The following is a 14,201-nucleotide window of genomic DNA, read 5'->3' on the forward strand; positions in this document are numbered from 1 at the left end:
TGTCTTCATTTACTAAGAGTGCTAGGGTACCAAAATTTAATTTCTTTGCAATACTTTTTCTTTTATAGCTGGCCAACTGATAGGCCTGCCAGTTCTGCCATAGCTTCCTCATATTGGCAAAGAGTATGTTTGCTTTATAGCAGGTAATCCATTCTCTTATATATGGACTCTTTGCTCCTCAAATTCCCTCCTTGGCCTTTCTAATTTTACTTCTTTCTATTGTTTTCAAGATGATTGGATTTGGGCTTTCCCAATGATACGTTTCAAGCTCAAATAACTTAAATATTGAACCTTGACATTTAACTATATTGATCTTTTCCTTCCCTTCGTATTTTCTTTTATTTCTTTAGGGATATTTGTTCTGAGACGTTTGTACTATGCTTAAGTACCTTCCATGCTGAGACTGTGATTTTCATTTCAGAAGTTCTGATTGAGGATATTTTTTATTTATTTCCCTTTTTTTGAAAGTAGAAAGTTTACCTGTCTTTGCTGAGGATAGATTAATAAAATACCAGATTTCGTTATGCACACTTTCCCAGAAAATTCTGAATACCGCTTTATTATGTTCATGACTAATAAGCATTTTTAAGAAGCTGTGTCCTGTTACTAACTGTTATTTTGGTTGATGTCAAAATAAAGCTTCCAATAAACAAACATTTCAAGTATTGAAAAGTAGTTTTACCAAGCATAATTTATCCCTTCTATATATAACTTATTGTAAAGGCTGTTATACTGGACTTTACTACTTTGTTGAGCTTCTCTTTTACGGTGTGTTTTCTTGATCTGTCAGATACTATAAGCCTTCTATATGAGCATTCCAGTCACTAAGGATTTGCATTTTGCCTATGTATTAACCTCTCCACAGTATAGCTTTCTCACTGAGCTGTTAATAAGCATTCTTAATTTTTTTTTTCTGACACCAAATAAATATACACTCTATTCAATACACAATGACCTGACACAGCACATAGGTATTATTGCAACTCATTGGCATTACCTTCACACATTTTACTTCTGACTTCTCTATGTGAAAAATACAGCTATTTCCTGATGAATGTATAGAAAATTATGATGCCAGTCTAAGCTATCAAATATATAGTGTGTGCTGCAAATTTGACAGTAAAAGTATTTTAGATATATGGTAAAATTATCGAACAAATAAAATATTCATTACTTGCACAGGTGGATTAAAATCAATACATGCCATTTTGTTGTTATAAACTGTCTGATGTAACAAACATCAGCCTGGCAGAGGCATATATTCATATGCAGGCACAATTTTTTATATGGCTTTTTCCAGTTAGACACCTAAGTCTCTATTGAGTTTAAAAGCCACAATTTTTAAAGATGTCAAGATGATATAATTTCCAATAAATCATTAGAAATTGCTAATAATCAGCCATACCTAAAAATGAGTATTGAAAAGTAACTCTATTGAAGAGAACACTAAACCCCACAGTGACCTGTGTGGCTGAGGATGTTTCATTTGTGATCCCTGGTAGTCAGTCAGAGTTTGAGGATCTACTGCTAGTGATGTAGATTTTATTTTTCTTCCAAGTATTCCCTGCATGTCGATGGTAGCAATGGGATGCTGCAAGCTGCAAGATGTTTGACAAAAAAAAAAAAGAAGAAGAAAAGTAGATTTTACAAGCAAAACCTCTAATTACTTGGATAAAGGGTTATATAGTTTTCCACTTAATTCAGAGTCTGGAGTACTTGTTTTACAAACTGCAGAGTGCCCTCAAAGGTATTGACTTCATTGTGGAGTCAGAGTATTTATTGTGTAATGCTGAGTCGTATAAAAAAAGAAAGACATTCACTAGGCTGGAGAAAAAAGTGATGGAGATATCAGACTTTAAAAAAAAAAAAAAAATCATCTTGGGTTTTGTGACTTTTTTAAACATAAGTAAAACAGAAGCAACATTGTCAGAAATCCATTCCATAGTATTTGCCACTGTAACAGTGAAATTATCGTTTTATCCTGCCGGTGCTCACCTGCTGCCTCAGAAACTGGTGCTGCTGTATGCTCACACACCCGAACACACCACACACACACACACAGAGGATATACCCCAAGTGCAGCAGTACCTCTAGCACGCTAGAGGGAGCCAGGACATAATTGCAATGACCATTTTTTTTTTTACCCAATTAGCAGAAATTGCATCGAAAAATCTCTGGACATCCTGAAGGTTTGGCATAGGCTACGGGATACGGGAAGGAAAGCACAGGACTCCAGTTACAGTGAAACTAGATCTCTTGGGAGCTCCGGGTCTTACTCTGGGTTGTATTACATTTTTAAAATTGTGCTGCTTCAATAGGGGACTTCTCCAGGTAAGTGACTTAGCCGAACACGCCGATTTCCATCAGCCAATCCTCATTCAGAAAGCAAAGCCCATTTTGTAAACATATCCTTTATTTCGTCTGTCTTGTCTCTCTCACACAGAAAGCTGGCACGTCTGAGAGTAGTGATTTTATGCTGCCACTAATGTATGTATGCTTTATTTATATACAGCATTTTAACACAGCATTAGTTTTATAATGGTTTCCAGCAGACACGTTCCGTACGGCAAACTATCCATTTCAAAGCTACAAACAGGTCTTCAGGACAGGAAGACGGGTCTAGGAAGAATACTTATTTGAATTTATACATTTTTAATATTTTCTCCAAGTCAAATGATATTTGCGGACATAGTAACTCATACAGGGCTGCAGGTTATCCTACAGAGCAAGGCTTCCTTAAGTGAATCTTTTAAGAGGAGCTCCTAAAATAACAGAGCGTCTTATAATTGCTCCAGAGTTGATTTATTATTTTTTTTTTTTTCTCCCCGTCGTTTGTTTTTTTTTTTTTTTTCTTCCCTAAATGATTCATGCTACTTACACGCTCGTCACTCACAGCTCACAAACGGCAGCTTCTTTTCTCTACGCACGGGTCGAGACTGGCGCTCCGGCAATCCGAGCACCCACCTTGTCAGCCTCAGTCGTTCCCTCCCAACTCCCCCTCTATCAGCCGCTACTGACCGAGAGCCTCCCGCCGCGGCGGGGGCGGGTGGGGAAAGGGGAGAAGAGTAAGGGAAGGGAAGTGGACCCTGCTGCGGCCCCGTGCCCAACACCCCGGGGCTGTAGCCCTGCCCGCCGCCGGCGCCCCCGCACCGCGGCCCCGGGGATACTCCCGTGCCAGGACCTGCCCCTCGGGGAGGGCGAGACCCGCTCGCGGCGGCTCCCGCAGGGCCGGGGCGGGGATGGCGGGTGGTTTCCCCATCCACAAGTCCCCCGTCCCCCTCTGCTCCCTTCGCCTATACATCTCTAGGGCGGTGAGCGGGTGCGCCAGGTCGGCGCCGGCCGGGGGGGTCCCCATCCACAAGTCCCCCGTCCCCCTCTGCTCCCTTCGCCTATGCATCTCTGGGGCGGCGAGGAGGTGCGCTGGGTCTGTGCAGAGCAGTGCTTTGGAGCAGCGAGGAGGTGCCGCGTTCCCCCTCCTTTCCCACCCGCTACCGCGGACGATTTATTGATATGTCTTAAAAATAAATAAACAGCGTGGGAACAAATAAGTAAATAAATAAATAAATAAATAAACAGCGTGGGGTAGAGGGTGCCGGGGGCGCGGCGCTGCGGTGCGCGGCTACCAGACACCACCGCAACCCGCCCGCCCAAGCCCTGCACACACTACGCGTCTCCGGCGAACCAAGCTAATCAATGACACCCAGCGCCCGCCACGGCCCCGCCCCGCCGACCTCCCGCCTTTTGCCATTGGCGGGCCGGTCGCCGCCGCCGCCGCCTATTGGTTGGCGGGGAATCCGTATCAATGTTTAAGCCGCGGCGTGAGGTGAATAGAGGCAGTCGGCTAGCGGCGCTGGGCGAGAGCGGAGGGGCGGGCCCGGTGGTACTGCAGTGAGGGAGGCGAGAAGGAGGGAGAGCGGCTCCAACTGTTGAATTTTCGCCGAATCCTCGGCTTCCCTGCGGTCGGCTGGTGCAATGGATCTGGTTTGCCGGGGATCGGCGTTGGCTCCGTGTGCTGCCTGGCTAAGACTGGCGACCGGCTGTTCGGAGGGAGCCACCCACCAATGAGGCAAAGAAGAGTATCTCCTTTTCCTTCTGTTTCTTTTGAAAGCCTCTCTACCACAAGTTGCAGAATTAACTGTGTACTTTGGGTCCGGACTCAAATAAAGGAGAAAAATACCCCAAACAGTGCAGAACTGAGGCTCGGAACTAGATCTGTGAGCTATGTGTTGGGAACCTATGTGGGGTTTTTTGTTGTTTTTCCTTTTTTTTTCTTTTAATATGAAAGATTTCTGATTTATTTCACACATAACACTGAGGAAAGGTGGTTAAAAACACTCAGCAAAGCAGGAGACAGACGCGCCTCTCTGCCAGTGAGTGGATAACAGCCTTGTTTTCCTGATCCTCAATCTCCCGGAGAAAGAGGTATAGTAAAAGTGTAGCTGGATCCGACACCCCCTTCACCCTCTGTTTTTCTTTTCCTCCCTCCCCCCCTCCCCCCCCCAAAAAAAAAAAACTGATTTTTTTTTTATTTTTTTTTTTTCTCCTGTCTATAGAGTGAGTCAGAGAAGCATTAGGAAGAAGCTGCAACTAATATCTGTGACGGGAGGAACATGAGGCAATAGTGAATGTGATTTGTTTTGCTGGATCTGACTCATCCAGCAGATACAAACACCTGCATTTCTGGATATGCCATTCAATTATTTCTGGTTGTTAAAAGAACCTGAGATATAATTCAGTTGGCCTTGTCCAGTATTTGCCCATACATCGTATCGAGGGGAGAGGGGAATGCATCTGGAGCTGGGATGCATCTGGGCTCAGGGAGACTATAAAAGCTTGAAAAGACTGTAAAATATGCTTCACACCAATCGCGGAACTGCATAGCTTTTAATATAAGCGAATTAGTTGATTAAAAGGTCTCCCACTTTATTCAGCGCCAGGATTGTTTTTCCTCCTCTTCTCCCCTCCCCTAAATGAAGAGGAATAGGCGGCAGTGTCATTGGAAGGAGGTACTGAATAGAAAGAAAAGGGGCACTTGATAGCGCAGCCCTGTGAATAGAGAGACTGTTTCCCTTTTAGCGAGAGACTAGGAGAGTGTGTGTGTGTTGGCTTCTCTCTTCCCCTCCCCCCTTCCTTTCTCTCTCTCTCCGTTTTATTTTTGGGTTTTTTTTTTATTTTTTTTTTTTTTTTTTTTTTTTTTTTTTTTTTTTTGTAAAGTCTGTTCATCCATCCATGGGTTGCCTGTTGCTTTCCTCTCGGCTGGAGAGAAAAGCAAACTGGAATTAAACTGCATCGAGAAAAGTGCAGCTCCTCAGACACGCATCCGCACACACGCATAGACTCCCGGAGAGAAAGGATGTGGCGGTGGCGGCGGCTACTGGCCTGTCTTAAAGAAACCCAAGTGTGCTTCTGACTGAGCCCCTGATTTCTATCAAAACGTATATTTATCTTGCTAGTGATGACGGTCAGATGATGAGTTTATTATTTTTTTCCCCAGCAAAAGGACGAGTGGGGGGCTGGTAGTAGAGGGTGAAAAAGGAAACTACAAATCAGGACACAGTTTCTGCCTTTTTGTTTTGGTTTTTTTTTTCCTGTTTTGTTTTCCCCTCTTGCCCTGCAACCCTCCTTCCCTCCCCTTCTGATTCGGGAGGGAAACAGTGAGGGTGTACGAGACATAGAGGGAAAGGGAAATACCGGTGGCAGGGAGATGCAGCTCTCCGCCGCAAGCAATGCAAGATTAGATCTCTAAATGCAGCAAAACACTCCCTGAAAACCAACATCCGCGCGGTGCGATCAGACATTTCACTGCTTCTCACTGCACACGAAGAGGGCTTCAACAACAAGCTGAGACTTTTTTTTTTCCCCTGTCTCTCCCACCCCTCCACTCCATCAACAGCATCACAGGCGATGAGTAGCAAATAGGCTTTTCTACTCCTGCTCACAGATCTGTGGCCACCCCCCTTTCCTATGTATATATAAATACACATATTTAAAAAAAATATTTTTTGATCGTTTTTTAGAAAAAAAGCCACTGCCGCAATTTTTTTATTATTGTTATTATTTTTATTACCCTTTGCACATCTGCGGGGATTCAAGGATCGGGAAACGCTTCATCTGCCAGGAGGAGAAGATCTTTTGCAAATTTTCTGATTTTTTGCAATCCTCCCACTGCCGAAGTCGGACAGCCGAAGTGACTACGAGGGGACTCCAGAGCACGGCAAGCGCTAGTTGAAACGCTGCCGAAGCTGCTGCCCTCCGCTCCCCCCTCCCCTCCCGCCTTCCTCCCCTCCCGATTGCTCCCTCCCTCTGAGCTACATGGTCTATTTGCTGCCTCGCATCCTGTGTCTCTGCAGATGCTTTAGAGCAACAGGTTCAGGAACTTAAAATATAGGGGTGGGGAGAGAAAAGGAGGAAAAAAAAAAAAAAAGGAGACGACGGAGGAGGAGGAGGAAGAACAAACCCATAGCAGGAGGCAGAGAAGACGGGGACAACCCTGGTCGCCGCTGCAGCTGCTGCAACCGCCACCCCTTCTCGGGGATGTACCTTTCCATTTGTTGCTTCTTCCTCTGCTGGGCTCCCGCCCTGTCGCTGAAGAACCTGAACTACTCGGTGCCGGAGGAGCAGGGAGCAGGCACGGTCATCGGGAACATCGGCCGCGATGCGCGACTGGCGGCTGGAGCGGCGGGGGGCGGGGTGCTGCCCGCGGAACGCGGCGCTCCCGGCGGCGTCCCCGGAGGCCGCGGCCCCAAATCCACCTTCCGGGTGTTGGAAAACTCAGCCCCGCACCTCCTGGACGTGGACGGGGAGAGCGGGCTGCTCTACACGAAGCAGCGCATCGACCGCGAGGCGCTGTGCCGGCGCAGCACCAAGTGCCAGCTCTCCCTCGAGGTGTTCGCCAACGACCAGGAGATCTGCATGATCAAGGTGGAGATCCAGGACCTGAACGACAATGCACCAGCGTTCCCCTCTGACCAAGTGGATATGGACATCTCAGAAAATGCTGCACCAGGCACCCGCTTCCCCCTCACCAGTGCCCACGACCCGGACGCTGGAGACAATGGGCTGCGCACCTACCTGCTCACCCGTGATGACTACGGCCTCTTCTCCCTTGATGTGAAGTCCCGAGGTGATGGCACAAAGTTTCCAGAGCTGGTCATCCAGAAGCCATTAGATCGTGAGGAGCAAAGCCACCACACCCTGGTGCTGACGGCATTGGACGGTGGTGACCCACCACGCTCGGGCACAGTGCAGATCAACGTTCGCCTCATTGACTCCAATGACAACAGCCCCATCTTTGAGGCAGCTTCCTATGTGGTAGAGCTGCCTGAGAATGCACCACTGGGCACTGCTGTCATTGACCTTAATGCCACCGATGCCGATGAGGGTACCAACGGAGAGGTGCTCTACTCTTTCAGTGGCTATGCACCTGAACGTGTCCGCGACCTGTTTAGCATCGACCCACAGAGCGGCCTCATCCGTGTCAAGGGTAACCTGGACTATGAGGAGAGTGGCCTCATTGAGATCGACGTCCAGGCTCGGGACTTGGGGCCAAATCCCATCCCTGCTCACTGCAAGGTCACTGTCCGCCTCATTGACCGCAATGACAATGCACCCACCATTGGCTTTGTCTCTGTTCGCCAGGGAGCACTGAGTGAGGCTGCCCCACCAGGCACTGTCATTGCCCTGGTGCGGGTCACTGACCGAGACTCGGGCAAGAATGGACAGCTCCAGTGCCGAGTACTGGGTGGTGGTGGTGGGCCAGGAGCTGTTCCTTTTACCCTGGAGGAGAACTATGACAACTTCTATACTGTTGTCACTGACCGGCCCCTGGACCGTGAGGCACAGGATGAGTACAATGTGACCATTGTGGCACGTGATGGGGGCAACCCCCCTCTCAACTCCACCAAGTCATTTTCTGTCCGGATCCTTGATGAGAATGACAACCCACCCCGCTTCAGTAAGAACCTCTATGTGTTACAGGTCCCTGAGAACAACATTCCTGGAGAGTACCTGGGCTCTGTCTTGGCTCAGGACCCTGACCTGGGCCAAAATGGGACAGTTTCTTACTCCATTTTGCCCGGGCATGTGGGAGATGTCTCTATCTACACCTATGTCTCCGTCAACCCTACCAATGGTGCTATCTATGCCCTGAGAAGCTTCAACTATGAGCAGACAAAGCACTTTGAGTTTCGTGTGCTGGCCAAAGACTCGGGTTCACCCCACCGTGAAAGCAATGCCACAGTGCGTGTCACTGTGCTTGATGTCAATGACAATGCACCCCTCATCGTCTTGCCTGCCCTCATCAATGACACCGCTGAACTGCAGGTGCCTCGCAATGCTGGGGTGGGCTACCCCGTGGGCACAGTTCGTGCCCTGGACAGTGACTTTGGGGAGAGTGGGCGCCTCACATACGAAATTGTGGAAGGCAATGAGGAACACCTCTTTGAGATGGACCCCACTAGCGGTGAGATACGCACCTTGCATCCCTATTGGGAAGAACTCAGCCCTGTTGCTGAACTGGTGGTAAAAGTCAGTGACCATGGCAAGCCCAGCCTCTCTGCAGTGGCTAAGCTCATTGTCAGGGCCTTGGCAGGGCCCCTGCCAGAGGCTGGCGAGCCACAGGTGAACGGTGAGCAGCATCGGCGACCACACTGGGACTTGTCGCTGCCCCTGATCGTGACGCTGAGCACTGTGTCCATCATCTTGCTGGCTGCCATGATTGCTATTGCTGTGAAGTGCAAGCGAGAGAACAAGGAGATCCGCACCTATAATTGTCGCATTGCTGAGTATAGCCACCCTCAGCTGGGAGGAGGGGGAGGCAGTGGCGGGGGAGGAGGAGGCAGTGGCAGTGGAGGGGGCAAGGGCAAGAAGAAGAAGATCAGCAAGAATGACATTATGCTGGTGCCCAGTGAGGGCGAGGACAGCCGGGGCCCCCTCAATGTCATGAATGTGGTGAGCAGCCCATCCCTGGCCACCTCACCCATGTACTTTGACTACCAGACCCGCCTGCCCCTCAGCTCTCCCAGGTCTGAGGTGATGTACCTGAAGCCCGCCTCCAACAACCTGACTGTGCCCCAGGGACATGTGGGCTGCCACACCAGCTTCACAGGGCAAGGGACTAACGCAAGCGAGGCTCCCCAGAGCCGGATGTCCATAATTCAGGTAGGAGACTTTTAGAATACCCTGGACCTCACTTTAGACACTGGTTTAACTTTGCCTTTTTTCTGCAGTGAAATCTGCTTTAAGACACCACTGAAGGGACCAACACAAGTCACTAAAGAGAGGTGGACTTAATGAAAGTGGAAACTGACCACATCTGGCGGGTCTGGTTCTGTTGTCACACTGTTCTTTCCCATGGGCTTCACAAGTAAATGCCCACTGAACCAGTTGCACAGTGTAAAAGAGGGGCAAGTGAAAGTGTAGGCAGGTGTTTAGTACACTTGGGGCATGCTGGGGTGTCTTCCCAGAAGACTGTCAGACAGAGGTGGGTGCTTCCACAGGTTTCACTTCACTTTGGTTTGGGGTGGAGAAGGGGGACAGTGTTTCTGAAGCAGTCATGTTATCTGCAGTAACTAACAGGACGTGGGAGAAACTCTACACACTGAGGACATCTATTGCAACAACGTATTATAGCCCTGTAATCCTCTATGTAAATATGAGCTATCTTTCCATGATGTATGTTTTTAATTTAAAAAAAAATTCTTTCTTTCTAATATAGATCCATAAATATATTTTATTTGACACAGAACAGTATTGTTTGGGCTCCATTGCCTCCTCCTCTCCCCATAAACAACCAAACCTTAAGCACTGAAAATTCTGCTTAGTCAAATAGAAATAAAATGTATGTGGTGATTCCCTCCTACCCCCAAATGTTAGCAGAACTCCAATCTTGTCATAAACCAGCAAAACAACTAGTCAGATTTCCAGTAGCCTGAGTCAATATTGAAGACTGCTTTATAGTGAAAGACTTACATACTCGGTTTCCTACCAAAGCTCATTTAGAAATTGCAGCTGGGCTGCATTCTGCTGCCAGTTATGTCCACACTGTCCTCTACTGACTTCTGTGAATGTGAGAAATGGCAGAATTTGGACCATTTGATATAGGATGCTAATCAAAGAATGACTTAATTTTTAGTAGGTAGTTTAAAGTTCAGACTTAGAAGATGTATTCCAGAGAAGTGAACATGCAGAGTGAAGGTGAGGGCAGATCGGCTTCAGTTGATTAAAGTATTGCTTCATGATTAATGCAGCTTAATGTTCAAATACTACAGAGATGTTCCAGAGTGATTTTTAACATTTGGATTGAAAGCGGGCTCTGGATAATGACTATTAAATATATTTGAAATGTCAGATCTGTTTTATCCTGTGGTTCTCCTAATATGCTGTTCTGAGTCATAAGGGACTGAGCTGAGTGTATCAGAAGTGACACAGACTTGTTTTGTGTATGCAGCTAGTGGGAAAGAAGTTGCATTATAGACACATGATGTGCCAAAAGAAAATTCAGAATTCCTTGGAGTTATCATACCCTGTGGTCTGTGAGCACCGAATGTTCTAGCTGCCAGCTGCTGCTCCTACTGTTTTAAGCTAAATAGAAGTGGCCATTGGTAACTGGCAGGTTAAATAACCAAAATTCCAATAACTAATGGCCTGTAAATTGAATATTTATAACTGTGAAAAAAAGAAAAAAAAAAACCCAACAGAAAAAAAGCTGTCTGCACAAGGTCACTGTGAACTAATCCTCAATCTACTATTGAGTTGTGTCACAGAAACAATTTCATTTTATGCCTATCATGAATTTGTGTTGCTATCAATTAGGTGAGTGGAGCAATACTTAGAATCTGAAATTGATTTTAATAAAAAGTGACACTTCAGGAAAGAGTTTAAGTTAGGGCACAATCGGAGATAATTTGATTTATAATTCATGCTTTAAAAAACAAATAACTTTCGATGACACTTGTTAAAGTGTTTTCTGTAAAATGGAGTTGTCAGAATGCTAAAAAAAACCCAAACAAATCCACATTTTTTTCCTACTGACAAGTGTAACAGTTACTAAAATCCAGAAAACTATACTTTCCTACAACCATGTAATGTCTATATAAAGCAATTAATTTATGTATTGATGCTACTGAATAGTAAAGATTCAACTGTAGTGTAAAATCCCTATGGAATATATGATTCCTTATTTTACAGTTCTCACTGTATACTATCAATCATGATTTATTTTTTTTTCCTGAGATCTATATAAAGGTAAAAGAGGAATTTCCTCCATTAAAAAGGTGTGTTGTGGTTTCTATAAGAGTTTTCGTTTTGACAACTGTGTAAAATGTTAACAGTAGCTCCTTACATCACACACTGGTATATCTAATACTGTTTTTGTTTTCCCTGAATATCTACAGAGTATTTTGGATGTTCAGGTGGTCCAGCCAGTAGATTAGGAGTCATTTTTCTCTAGTCAACAACCTATTCAAGCATAGTTATTGATACTATATTTTGTAGTTGTATTGACAAAACAAATACACAGTATGAAACAGAGTAGTTGTTTCCTGTTTAGGAAAGGCCCAAACTTCAAGCGATTCAATAGGAAAATCTGATCCTCTTCACTATAATTTTTCATTACTAAAATACCTTCTGTATGCTCCATCTTCACATCCCTAGAGTAAATTTCATATACAATTTGCATTTAGAGTGTAGACGTTGCTTTGTGCCTGGTCCTCTACTTCTGCCTCATGTAAAATTCAAACTGCAGACTTCGGGAGAAATAGTAAAGGATCAGTCCTCTCTTTGGATCTACTATATCTTTAATCACTCCAGGAAACCTGTGTCTGGAAAAGTAAATTGCACAGTTAGGAATCAAAGTATAGCTAGTGGAAAAAAGATATGGAATCCAAACAGCTGCTTTATCATCTCCTTTCTTTAGTCAGTTCAGAAAAGCGGTTTTCTTCCTTACCTCAGTAAAGGATAGGTAAGTGATTGTGTAAGGGTTCTCTAGTGAATATTCACTTTAGTGTTTCCAGATATATTACTAAACCATGATAATCTCACTATATAATTCATACGATGGAACTGCTTTTCTTTACTCTCATTTTCTCAGTAAGTCTTTAATGGCAGAGTTTTCTAGCAGGAGCCTGTTATTTAAAACTTTATGTTTATATATATATATGTACATATATATCTACTTGGGTATATATATATATATACACATGCTAAATATTATATTATTATTACTTAGTATATCCCATTAGGTCTATAAATATTTAAAACCAAATAAATAATTTCTTTCTCAGTAAGATCTGAATTTTCTCACTCCTATTAGGAGTGCATAAACATTTTTTTTTGCTTTGCTTACTATTAAGAGCTAATAAAGTCAATAGGCTGTATGATTCCCTTATTTCTCATGAACAGTATTTTATTCTACAGATAGCCCAATTTGTATCAAACAATACCTGCGGAGTAAAGTGTTATTTAGTGACTATGGGTTTCAGAGTGACCCAGAATGACCAGCAGCTGAATAAAATAGTGCCAGGTATGTGTAAGAGGGGTGTAATCCTGCGTCTCTTTAAGTGACTTATGTTACGCATTAGTCACACAGTTTAACAGCTTGTGTGTTTACTCACTACCTTGTAGCATCCAGCTATATGCCTTGGTTACGTGTTACTATATGAATCAATGAACTCCAGTACCACAAAATTGAAGTAATTTATACATGCATGCATACATGTATGTTTAAAATTTTGAATGGACAGCCAAGGTTGCTGTGTACTTTCAGCTTTTACTGGCATAAGAGACTTGCAAGTGCTTAAGGTCTCTGAAAAGAGACCATTTGTGATTTGATGCACACATGAGGTGGATGTGTATGAAGAACAGTGTTTAGTAACATACTGGGAAGTTAAGACAGCTACCCTTTTGACATGTTTCATTGCTTTTAACTTCAGCAATCATATTCTAAGCATACTTTAAGAACAGTGCTTTCAAACACAAGTTTGTTAAAAATATTTAAATATAAACCAGTGCTATACAGTTGTCATTGCCAGATTTAAAATTCTATGTGACCTTTAAATCACGGTCCAAACTATTAATTTTTATTGGGATGGGAAAAGAGGAAAGTGTGAGTAGGTGGCATGTCTACGTGGCCAAAAGAAGATTTCTGTTTACTCAGACCATAAGGACTACTGGTAAACTCTGTTCATCTCATTCTGGTGAGAAAATCAAGCTGACCTACTCACCTGACTAATAGAAATAGAATTTTGCTTTATTTTGAGGAACAGACATTAGAAAAAGAAATATCATATACTAAAATACACATATATGTTCATATCTCTCTTACCAAAAAATTCACATTTACCTGGGTGAGCAAGTTGAAATTTCTTCTTGCAGGTTTCCAGTAGATAAGAGAACAGATGGACATAGGGAAACAGTTTCTTTAGACAAATAGGGTCTGGAAACAGGTTCCTCAAAGTGAAATAACTCCAATGTAGAAAACTACATATGCAAATAGTGTTGGGCATCCTACAGATTATTTATTATTATACTTGTGATGCAACTTGGAGAAGTTTGCAAAGATACCAGGAATGAGACAGGCATGAATAAAGAAAATGGAGGTCACAGATTTTGCTAAACAACAGCTGAGAAAAAAAAGACTGTGTTGCAAGGATCTCTCAAGCTGGGAACCGCTGTAGCTGCTGTACTACACAGTCCTGCAGCATTTTAAGATAAAGTACATATTATTCTTAATACTTCAGGCACCTGGTGTTTATGATACGTGAACAGATTATTGTCAAATTCTAATCCAGCTTCATTGCTAGGTGTCTAGTAGTACCTAAGAAGATAGAGTCTTCAGAGGAAATAAAAAACATAAGCTATATTAGAGCTGTTCTGTCTTTAGATATACTATTTTTCTCAAAGCTTTACTTGGAGAAACTTGAGCTCAGAAATTTCAAGATTGCAAAAAGAAGTCTGCAGCTGCTGCAGTATAAGGAGTAGCAGCTTTCCTCACAGAAGATGCATTCATTCTCAGTGATGTAAATTCCTATCTGAAAAAAAGAAGTATTCATTATTTTGTTTTATATCTTCTGCTGCAAATGAGGAATATTATTCTCCCTCACTAGAGCTAGTAGAAGTTAACATTTTACACCAAAACAATACTGGGGCAGTTCTACACATTTTCAAGTTTGCAAGTTTGTACTTTCTAATTCCCCAAATTTCAC

The 14,201-nt window shown here is 44.0% G+C and overlaps 1 protein-coding gene across 5 annotated transcripts in view; it reads left to right on the forward strand.

The window, feature by feature from the left end:
• Positions 1–3,611: 3,611 nt before the first annotated feature.
• Positions 3,612–14,201, forward strand: part of PCDH17 (protocadherin 17) — a 91,939-nt gene continuing 81,349 nt past the window's right edge. Inside the window, exons 1-2 of one of the 5 annotated variants that reach the window (XM_062636861.1) lie at positions 3,612–4,422; positions 6,094–9,159. In XM_062636861.1, coding sequence (XP_062492845.1) covers positions 6,535–9,159 — 2,625 coding nt within the window. In that variant the 5' untranslated portion in view covers positions 3,612–4,422; positions 6,094–6,534. The remainder of the gene's footprint in view (positions 4,423–6,093; positions 9,160–14,201) is intronic. The other 4 variants (XM_062636860.1, XM_062636859.1, XM_062636857.1 and 1 more) reach the window with 4 other exon arrangements.

This window comes from Pezoporus occidentalis, unplaced genomic scaffold (assembly GCF_034315485.1).
Source record: "Pezoporus occidentalis ecotype Australia unplaced genomic scaffold, CSIRO_AGI_Poc_V1 ctg5, whole genome shotgun sequence".
NCBI classification, from domain to species: Eukaryota; Metazoa; Chordata; class Aves; order Psittaciformes; family Psittacidae; genus Pezoporus; species Pezoporus occidentalis.